The sequence below is a fragment of the Leptonychotes weddellii genome, chromosome 2, assembly GCF_054177405.1.
Source record: "Leptonychotes weddellii isolate Sample4059 chromosome 2, ASM5417740v2, whole genome shotgun sequence".
In the NCBI taxonomy this organism is placed as follows: Eukaryota; Metazoa; Chordata; class Mammalia; order Carnivora; family Phocidae; genus Leptonychotes; species Leptonychotes weddellii.
The window spans coordinates 175,695,994-175,707,087 of record NC_138370.1 but is presented as its reverse complement, the minus strand read 5'-3'; the positions used below and the strand labels follow the sequence as shown (position 1 = coordinate 175,707,087).

General features: G+C 54.1%; 1 protein-coding gene across 1 annotated transcript in view; it reads right to left on the bottom strand.

Annotated features, from left to right (window-relative positions):
* Positions 1-1,787: 1,787 nt before the first annotated feature.
* Positions 1,788-11,094, bottom strand: part of HTRA3 (HtrA serine peptidase 3) — a 23,521-nt gene continuing 14,214 nt past the window's right edge. The window contains exons 4-6 of the mRNA XM_031020497.2: positions 6,126-6,304; positions 4,310-4,405; positions 1,788-2,930 (exon numbers count right to left, since the gene is read on the bottom strand). Coding sequence (XP_030876357.2) covers positions 2,765-2,930; positions 4,310-4,405; positions 6,126-6,304 — 441 coding nt within the window. The 3' untranslated portion in view covers positions 1,788-2,764. The remainder of the gene's footprint in view (positions 2,931-4,309; positions 4,406-6,125; positions 6,305-11,094) is intronic.

Here is an 11,094-nt window from a genome sequence, read left to right as displayed (position 1 = left end):
AGCACGGGTCAGCCAGAAAGGGGCAAAGCCAAGACCACACCCAGGCTGGGCTGACCCCTGAGCTCAGAGACCTCCACCTCCCACATCCTACCTCCCAGATGGACAACCTGAAGCTGGGGGGGATGGCCCTGGTCATCCAGGAGGCTGCTGGCAGGGAGTGAAGGGATGTGAAGTGACATTTGGGGGCACTTTGGGGGCCAGACCCTGAACCAGGAGCCTCTATATGACATTTAATTCAGTGTTGCCTACAGCAAAGCCGGTGCCTTCCGGCCGAGCCCTGCTCGTCCCGGGGAACAACCACCGCCCTGCTGTGCCCTGCCCTTGCCTCCTTCTGGCCCTGCCCTCCAAACTCAAGGGTTTCGGGGTGGCGGCAGCGGGGAAGGAGTGAAGCTGACAGTTCGGCTGCCACCGATGCCCTTGGAGGCCATGTTTGGGGAGCCCGGTCTATCCCAGTTCCAGACTTGGGGGCGAAGTCCCTGAAATGTCCAAGATCCTGGACAACAAGACCCGTTGGTGCCCTGCCCGCGGCCCCCCACCCCCACCACCTCTGAGGTCTCCTGCCGCTGCAAGGGACAGTTCTGGGCTGTCAGCCATCAGTGGTAGCTCGGGGACCTGCGGCCCTCATGCCCCTCCTCAGCCTGAGGGTTTTCTCCCACACTGAACACAGTAGCTCAGCCTCACGCAGGCCAGCCGGGTGCCAGGACCTCACTCCCCCCAGGGCAGGCCCGCAGCCTCGATGTGGCCCGAGCGTGGGGACAAGTGCTCGGTGCACGCGGTAATCGGAGCTCACGGACTGTAAAACTGGGGTGTTGAACCAGAGCACAGCGTCCTCATTAAAAGCTGCTCGCGAGAGTTTCTGGTCCTTCTCCGGGTGTGGGTGCCAGGGGCTCTTGGGTCCGATTCTCCCCATCGCGCTGGCCGGCCACAGGGCACACAGCCGGCTGGACCCACAATCACTGACGCCCGGTATGCCTGTCTCCAGGGATGTCCCGTGAGTCCCTCCAGGTACCACACAGAATTCCCCCTGCTGCCACACTGGCTGAGGCCACCTGAAAACTGCCCTGTGGCGGGCTCATTTAAATTAAGCCTCAGGCTCTCGGAGCTTGGAGGGGCTTGAAGTCCTGCGGTTGTTCACCCCTCCCTAAGGGGAAGGTGGCCGGGGTCACACGGCTGCCCAGAGGCCAGCTGGGGGCAGACCCTGCTGCCCTGCGAGGCTTGGACCAGGGGGGTCTCTATCCCCCCTGGGCTTGGTGGTCCAGAACCCAGGCCTGGGCCCCTCGCTCTCAGATCTGCTGGCGCCCCTCACCCTCACCCTGGTGCTCCCACTGGCTACCCGGGGGGCTTGCCCTGGGCACGTCATAGCTCTCGATGCCCTGTTTGCAGCCCCCCGCGTCTGGCAATCTGCTTTGTCTCTTCCTGCCTCGTTTCCCCATCGCTGGGTAGTCTGTGGTGAGGTGACCTGGAGCAGATACAGAGAAGCTTTAGGGGACATGTAGCGCGGCTTAGGTGGGGCGCCCTGTAAGCTGGGCACCTTTCCAAGTGCTCGGCCCCTCACCTCTGGGGCGGTGGCATCTGTGTCCCTCCTCCCCCAGGGAGAGGACAGGGCAGGGGCAGGGAAGCGTCTTGCCTGAGACCACAGACCAGGAGGAAGTCGGGGAGCTGGCCCAATGCCCCTGAGCTCAGGGTGGTGTCCCCGGCCCTTGGCTGGCTGGCGTGTCAGCTCTGGATCCAAGAGAGGCTGTGGCCGGGGGGTGGGCTACCCAGAGTCCCCTGCTGGCTAAGGACCATGTGTTCGTAAACTTTAATTTCCACACAGTAGAGAAACATATAATACAAGCAAACGAGGGTCCACTATACAGCGAAGCTCACAAATACACCTCAACACATGTGCGCTCCCCAGCCGCTCTAGGGGCCGATTCTGTGAGCCGGTGGCCCCGTGCAGAACGGCGCAGGGGAGGCGAAGCCGGCTCAGTCCTTGCAACCCCTCCCCCCATCAGGACACTTCCTCTGCCCGCCGGCCCATTGTCACCTCCAGGGGGACAAGCAGCCTCCCAGACACTCTGCTCCTGGCCAGTCTCTCTCCCGCCTGGGAAGGTGAACCTCATCACCAGCCACAGGGTTGGGCTGGGAAACCAGGGGACATCCCCTAGGGGCCTGCTCTGGGCCAGGTCCCCACACTTGACGCCCCAAGCAGGTCAGACGCGGCCACCGTCCAGGTCCTCCAGGCTGGCGGAGCAACAGCCTTGGTCATTCAATGTGGTGGGCACTGTGGTGTCTGGGGCAGGGGCTGGGAGACCTTCGTCGGGGAGGACAGGCTGGGGAACTGATCTGAGCAGGTGAGTGGGAGCAGGGGGTGGGGTAGGCACAGGTTGGGCATTTAGACAGAGGTTGGACAGGTATAAAGGCAGGGGAGTAGAAGGGAGGGTGGGACCTGTGGGGAACTCCAGAGGGGTGTTCTAGATATCCCGGGCACTTGGAAGGTGGCCGTCGGGAGCATCTGTACGAGGGGGACACCGGCTGCCCCCGTGGCACAGTGATGTGGGAGTGTCAACCTTCCCGAAGGCTGAGGTGGGTCCCTGGCCAAGCCCTGCCTGTGGCTCTGCCCCTGGATGGCCAGAAGGAGGCCACCGGCCCTGCTGAGGACCGTCCGTGGTCCTTCGTCCTGACCCTGTGCGCGTCAGTGGCTCTGGACGGGAGCTCTCGGCCGGCACCTGTCCCGGGCTGCAGGCTCTGGCACGTGGCGACATGGGGAGGGGCCCCACACTCACAGGACCACCTCGGGCGCGATGCTGAACAGGAGGTCATCATTCCCCCGCCGCACCTCCAGCAGCAGAGGGGACTCCGTCAGGATGGCCTCCTGCAGTTCGCTCGAGTCCGCCAGAGGGCGCCCGTTGACCTTGACGATGATGTCGCCATCTTGGATGCCCCCTCTGCCAATGGAGAGACACCCAGTCACTGCACATCCCCGCGAGGCTGGGACCCCACTCAGGGGACGATTCGGTTAAACAGCAGCAGTTAAGAAAAATCATTTCAACAGGTAAGAACAGCGTCCTGACCGCAAGGTTCTCACACCAGATGGAAACCGATGTCCTCCAATGGGCTAGTGCTTTGTGAGCCTGCTTCTTCTCTACATTACAAGGGCTGGGTTCAAGTTCTGGCTGCAGCCTTTTTGGCTGGGCTGCCGCAGGCCAAGCACTTGGCCCCTTTGAGCCTCAGTTTCCACATCTGCAGTCCCATGTGGGAACAGGCTTGCAGATTACGAGGTCCAGGCTGCAGTGAGGGCTGACTGATGAGGCAGCGTTGGTCAGCAGCAGACGCCCTTGCCACTGAGCCCACCGCTCTGGCTCTTGAGGCGGCCTGCCCGGGGTCCCTCCCAGTAACTGCTGAAACCCTGAATAAGGGGCCTGAGTTTGGTGGCTACTCATTGGCTTCACAGACCTATGTTCCAGCAAGTTCTACTGCAGGCCAGCTGTGGACCGAGCACCCGTGCAGCCTCTGAAGCAGCATGACAGAAAACAGGAAGAGGGGTCCTGTTCAGTGGCGGGGGCCCTGTGGGGCCGGAGGCCTGCCTGCCTGGCTCCTCTCCACTCCGCACCCTGCCCTCGCCCCTCACAGACCCTCTGTGCACGACCTGCAGCTCTGGGGATTACTGTGTAGACCACTGATCGAATGAGCCCACCTACCGTACAGACACACACCTGGGGCAGAGGAGGGAAGGGCTTGCTTGGAGCCCCTCTGGGGCCTGGATCAGCCGTGCAAGCATGAGGCACCTACACTACACGGGCTGGCTCAGCTCACAGCGCTGCAAACGGTCAACCGTTCTCCGGTACTTGGCAGTTTCAAAGAAAAGGGTGCTTTGTCTCATTTGATCTTTACAAAGCCTCCTCAGGGGAGAAAGAGTAGGCCGAACTGTGCCCATTTTGCAGATGAGGAAACAGGCCCAGGCAGACCCCAGTGTGCCCACCGAGCTGGTGGGAGTTGGGCTGGATTGGGGATTGAGCTCTGGGGGGGTCTCCACTACTCTGTCTCTCTAGACCCAAAGGAGAGGACACGGTGGGCTGAGGAAGAGCACTGCCAATGCTCTAAGGGGTACCTCATCTCTCCAGCCTGCCCCTGGCTTAGGCGATAGGCCAGAATCCCACCTGCCACTTCTGTGCCATGTCATGTGCTGGGGGGGGTGGGGGTGGCTCAAGGTCACGCAAGGTCACTGAAGCGGGCCCACCCTAGGCCTCATGCCCACCCAACCCCACCCGCCAGGATGTCTGATTGCCTCCTGTCCAGTGTCCCTGCTTCCCGTAGTGCAGCCTACCTCTGAGAAGGTGAGTTTGGGACAACCTCTTGCACATAAATCCCACTGCTGACCGACGGGAAGTCTGGGTTGCTGGCCTTTAGTTCTTCTACCAAACTGAAAAGGAAGTTCCACAATGAACACACTTCTTCTGAGCCTCCGTGGCACAAAGCTGCCCTCCCTCCCCCCACCACCCACGCCAGAAGAGGCATCTCCTTTGGACCCCGACACTGCTCTGTCCTACCACTGACCACTCTGGGTTGTCACTGGTTCTTCTCAGTGTCCCCCACTTGACATGGGATCCTCAAGAGAAAGTTTACTGAAGGTGGATGGTTAGAAGTGTGGATAGGGGAGGGTGATGGATAGATGGAAGGGTGGGTGGGAGGAGGGATGAGAGAAAGGAAGGAAAGGTAGAAGGATGGATGAACAAATGGATGGATGGATGGATGGAAGGAAGGATGGATAAATGGATAGATGAAAGATGAGCAATGAGTGAGTCATGGACTGGATAGACAGAGGCTGGACAGACGGTGTGATGGATGGATGGATGGATGGATGGATGGATGGATGGGTGGTGTGATGGATGGATAGATGGATGGTGTGATAGACTGATGGAAGGGTGGTGTGATAGATGGATGGACAAAAGGTGTGATGGATGAATGGATGAAAGTCAGAAAGAAAGAACACATTTAATAGATAAAAGTTGGTATATTGGTCTTGATTACAAATGACTGTCAGATTTAATCCCTAGATTAACAGTTAATGAAATGGGAAGAATGATCATTTTAGGGACTGTATAGTTTTGAGGGTATAATCAGTTGAGCATGCCTTAGTTTTCCCGAGAGCACCCAATGCTCCTCCTTCTTCAAATCCTTGGACTTGATTTTGCATATTTTTCACTCTGATTCCCTTCCTTTCCCATCTTTCTCCTTTTCCTTACACACACCACCCTTTATTTCACTATCAGTGTTTCCAGCCACCCACTCTGCTACAGACATGATACCGACGAGCAGGACAGAGTCCTCACTCCCAAGGAGCTCAGGTTCAAAGTTGAGAGGTGCAGGGCACAAACAGGCAATTCCAACCCATGGGGCCAGTGCAATGCTTGGAAAGGAAGCACAGCTATGCGGGGGGAAAAGGTGGAACTCCCCCCACTTGAGTGGCATGGTGAGTAGAACAGTGTCTCCCCAAAATTCATGCCCACCCAGAACCTCAGAATGTGACCTTTTGTACAAATAGGGTCTTTAAAGATCTAACTGGTTAAGAACCTCTAGGTAGTGTCATCCTGACTTAGGGTGGGACCTAAATCCAAGGACTGGTGTTTTTATAGAAAGAAGAGGGAGATTTGGACACAGACAGAGGAGGCCACAATCTGCAGATGGAGGCAGAGATTGGGGTGATGTGGCTACAAGCCAAGAAACACCTGGAGCCCCCAGAAGCAGGGAGAGCAAAGAACTCCCCACAGAGCCTCCAGTGGGAGCACAGACCTGCTGACGCTCTGATTTTGGACTACTAGCATCCAGAACAGCAAGATAATGAATTCCTATTGTCTTAAGCCACCCAGTTTGTGGTAATTTGTATGGCAGCCATAGAAGCTTTCTTCCTGGAGGAGGGGGCACCTGAATGGAGTCCTGAGGGAGCTGAAGGAACCAATCAGACAAAGGGGGAAAAGGCATTGTAGGCAGAGGGCTGGCCTGAGCAGAGGCTTGGGAGTCTGAGTGTCTGGCCCTCGGGAACACCTGCAGGTGGCCGGACACAGCTGGGCAGGGTCTTGGAGGAGAGCTGAGGAGAGGGATGAGGATGGAGGGGTAGCAGGGTTGCATCCTCAGACACTCACCTCGGTGTGATGGTCCGCATCCGTATGCCAATGAATCGCTTCTTCCAGTCTGGGAACAAAATAGGACAGGACTCCGTTAGAGCCACTATGAAAGCCTCTGCCCTCCTTAAAGAGCCATGTGGGGCCGAAATTCCCCCCAGGAGCAAAAAGCAGCAGGATCCATCCCACGTGGTCACAGGCTAGAGCTGCCTCTATCCTCCAGGCTGCTGTTGAGGGGCTGGGAGATGTCCTGCCTAGTCTGGTAACTTCAGGCTCACCCTTGCTCTCAGGCCCCATGCAACCACATCAGCTCCCACAGCTGCTTGGCTGCTGAGCCCCACACCCAAACCCCAATGGCCAGTGGGACTCTCCTCTCCAGCCTCCATCTCACAGGCTCCCCAAACTTGCCTGCTCAGATCTGAACTTGTTACCTTCTCCTGCCTTCCCCATAAATTATAACATTAGCCTATAATGCCCAGTGAGCACTAGCCATGTGCCAGGCCCTCCAGTTGGAGACTTAAACACACAACTTGCCAAGGCTGCGCCAGCCTATGACTTAAAAAGTGTTTTAACCCCAGAAATAGCATTTACCTATTTGGAACCATAAAACAAGTCTCAGTACAATTAAAGTGTCTTATAAAAACATGCTCTCTGACCACAATGGAATTAAAGTAGAAATCGGTAATAGAAGGGTATCTAGAAGATTTCCAACAACTTAGAAACTAAATAACACACTTCTGAATTCCTCATCTTCAAAGAAGAAATCAAAAAGGAAATTAGAAAGTATTTAAAACCAATAAAAATGGGAAAATGACGTATCAACAGCTGTGAGGCACAGGTGAATTGGTACACGGGGGAAATGAATAGTACCAGAGTGCCAATATCAGAGAAGAAGAAAGGTCTCACATCACTGATCTTAGCTTTCACCCTGAGAACTAGAAAGAGAAGACCAAATGAAACCCAATGTAAGAGGAAGAAAGGGAATAATAAAGACTAGAAATCAGTGAGATAGAAAACAGAAATTCAATACAGAAAATAAATGAAGAGCAAAAGCTTATTCTTGGAGATCAATAAAATCCATAAGCTTTCAGCCAGACTTATCAGCCAGAAGAAGAAAAAAGAAAAAGACAAGACAATTATCTGTATCAGGATCAGGCATGGGAGAAGGGACATCACCACAGACCCTACAGTATTGAAAGGGTAGTAAGATGTAATTATGAACAACTGGATGCCAACACATTTGACAACTCAGATACAATGCATACATTTCTTGAAGTTTCCAAACTGCCAGATCTCACTCAAGAAGAAGCACATAACCACAGTAGCCCTGCCTTTATTTTGTAGTTAAAAATCTTCCTACAAGGAAAACATCAGGGCCAGATGGTCCCACAGGACAATTCTACCTAATGTTTAGGAAAAAAATAGTATCAAGTCTGCAGAAACTCTTCTAGAAAACTGAAAATGAGTGAACACCTCTGGGATGTTGTGATTTATAAGAAATATGTGTTTTGGTTTTTGCTTATGGTTCCCAGCACATGGCCCCTAAAACTTCTGTAATTCCCTGTGACAAGCACTCTGGGAACATCTTTTTGCTGCCAGCCCCTGAAATAGCCTCATGGTGATACATGTGTGAAGGATGTCTTCTGTTACTCTTACAAGAAGCCCCTTTCAACCACTCCCAAGTGTATGTTACTGAAGTGGTTTTGAGAAGCCCCTAAGGATGGGTCTGATTGCCAGGAAACCTACAATGTGATTAGGGGGTTGAACTTTCAGCCCCAACCTCCACACCCCTTCTGGGGAGAAGTAAGGGGCTGGACGTGCAAATAATCACCAATGGCAGTGATTTGAACTAATTGTGCCTACATGATGAAGACTCTATACAACCCCAAGAGCGGGGATCAGAGAGCTTCCAGGTCGGTGGATGTGGAGGTGCTCCGTGTCCTTTCCCAGACCTACCCTGTGCTTCTCTCCAGTTGTTGTTCTTGAATCATACCTCCTTATACACAAACTAGTCATCTAGCCAGTAAACTGCTTTCCTGAGCTCTGTGAGCTGCTCCAGCAAATGATCAAACCCAAGAAGGGGGCCGTGGGAACCCCCAATCTCTAGCCGGTGGGTCAGAAGCACAGGTGACAGGCTGGACTTGTGATTGGCATCTGAAGTGGGGGGGCGGTCTTGTGCGACCTTAACTGTGGGTTCTGACACTACCTCCATGTAGATAGTGTTAGACTTGGGTGAAACGGTAGGACAGCCAGCTGGTGTGGGGAAGCCCCTTGCATTTGGTCACTAGGGTGTCAGAAGTGAAGCAGTGTCATAGCAGAGAACTGAGGACAGACAAGAGGCACAGGAGGAGTGTTCTTCCTAAAAATTTCCCAACCATCATCCTGACGCCAAAATCAGGAGAGAAAACTAGACCAATACCCCTCACGAAGACGGCTGCAAAAAACCCTCAGACATTTTCCGCAAATCAAATCCAACAACATATCCCAAGGATAATGCATCACGACTGAGGGAGCTTTATCCCAGGAATGCAAGGATGGTTTACCATTCAAAAATCAGCCAACGCAATTTACCACACGAACAGACTACAAAGGAAAGTCGCCTTCTCAAAAGGTGCAGAAAAGGTGTCTGACAAAATCTTCTAACATCTGTTCCTAAAAAAACCTACGAACTCAAGGGAACTTTTTCCACCTGATGAAGCGCCTGCAAGAGACGTTGAGCGAGCATCCTCCTTGCTGGTGAGAGATAGAGACTTCTCCCCAAGGGCAGGAATGACGCCACCCCATCCACTCTCACCACTTATTCAATATCTTACGGAGGCTCCAGCCAGGCAAGAACAAAAGAAAAGGCATCCACACTGGAAAGAAGCCAAACTGACTCTGTGCACAGACTGCAGAATCATCTGTGTGGAAAGCTGATGGAACCCACAGAAAGTCCTACCAGCATAAGCTGTGAAGGTCACGGGATCTCTCATGATTAATCAACATACGAAAATCAACATTACTTGTATATTCTGGTAACGAACAATCGGAAATTGAACTTTAACATTGAAACAATTGAAACAACTGAAATTGAAATCATGAATTGACAAGCTGATTCTAAAATCCATGTGGAAGTGCAAAGGATCCCTCAAAACCAGAATGATGTTGGAGGCGGGACAAAGCCGGAGGGCTAACATTGCCTGACTTGAAGACATAGCAGAGCTGCGGTAATCAGGACAGACAGACAAGTGGGACAGAACAGGCTCCTTTTATTTTTGACAAAGGAGTAAAGGCCATTCAGTGGAGAAAAACACACAATGTCGGGACAACTGACTCTCCAAAGCGGGGAAAAAAGAAAAGAACTTTGATTCATACTTTGCACTCTTTTAAAAAATTAATTCAAATTGCATCATCATCCTAACTCAAAGACTTCAGAAAGTAAACCGCTAGAAGAAAATGTAGGAGAAGATATCCCTGACGTTTGGTTAGCAAAGATTTCTTAGATACAATTCCACACGCAACGATCCATTGAAAAAAAATTGGCAAATGAGACTTCATAAAAATTGATAAAACGCCCACTCTTTGAAGGCGCCGTCAGGGGAATGAAAAGTTAAGCTGCAGGAGGAGACATTTGCAGCTTGTCTCTCTGACAAAGGCTCCCCATCCAGAATGCACCCAGACCCCTCTCAAAACCTAGTAAGAACACAAAAAACCCAACTTTTTAAAGTGGGCAAAATATCTCAACTAACATTTTCGCAGGGCGGGGGCGGGGGGCTGGCCCGTGGCTCTGCTGGGCCTGTGGCTTTGGTGTTTACCCCCAGCAAGTGCAGCCCCGGGACGCTTTGGAGCAGAGTGTGATCTGCCCTATGTGGTCTGCTCTACGTTTTGAAAGGACCCCTCGGCTGGGAAGCGTCTGTGGGGCAAGGGCAGCTGCTCATCCCAGTGCAGTGCTCCACGATGGGGCCAGGCTGGTGATGGAAATCTGGGAGTCACTCCCTAGATGGCATTTCCATCCATAGGTGGGGTGAGGTCCTCAGAGCTAGGAGAAAGGCCTGGCAGAGGCCTAGGCCCTCCATCCTACTCCTGACATGGGTGCTGGCCCCTCCTCAGCATCGCTCAGAACCCCAAGGTCATGCTTCAAAACAGGAAGGAGCCTGAACTTCCCGTGCTTGCACGTGAGCAGCATCCTGGCTGGGCAGAGGGGCAGCCCTGTCCCCCCAGAGACAGAGGCCATCCGGTTAGAGACCTTGGTTGGAAGCCCACTGCCCACCCCAGAGCCAGCAGGCTCAGCCAGTGCGGCTTCTCCAGAAACCCTGGCCGGTGGGGCTGGTGCGGGGTGGCCTGATTGAGTTTGGGGGTCAGCAGACAACCCTGTGTCTCCTCCTTCACGGGGAGATCACCCAGATGCAGAGGGTCCCCCGTGCGCTGTGCTGGGAACAGGGAGGTGGGCTGAAGGTCCCGACTTTGTTTCCTACTACACAGGCCGTGGAAACACTCGACCCACGTGAGGCAAGAAAGCCAGTGAAGGAAATGAAACGGTAGGGAGGGGGAGGAGGGGAGGGGAGGGGGTTCGGGGACAGAGGAGAGGGAGGAGAAGGGGGAAGAGAGCTGGCTTTGGGTACCGATCACTCCCTTCAGAGACTGGCAGCCCCCCAAACTGCAAGGGCACTAATGCCCCTGGACGGGGTATTCAAAGGGGTTCGCTGTACGCAACGGGAGTTTCACCTCAACAAAACCCCAAACCAAGCCAGAGAGAAGCTCAGGCCTGGGGCTTTGCAGGCATCAGGGCTGACCCCTGATTTGCCCCCTGAACCCCCATCCCAGGAGCTGCCCCTCTGCCTCGCTCACACTCTGCATCCCTCCTTCCAGCAAGCCCTGTTGGCTCCAAGTTCAACACTGACCCGGACCCAACCAGGCCTCACCCTGCAGCCGCCGTCACCCTGGCCTCGGCCCCTGCTAGTTTCCCGCAGCGGACTCCCCGCCCAGCACCCGAGGCCGCCAGCCTATGCCC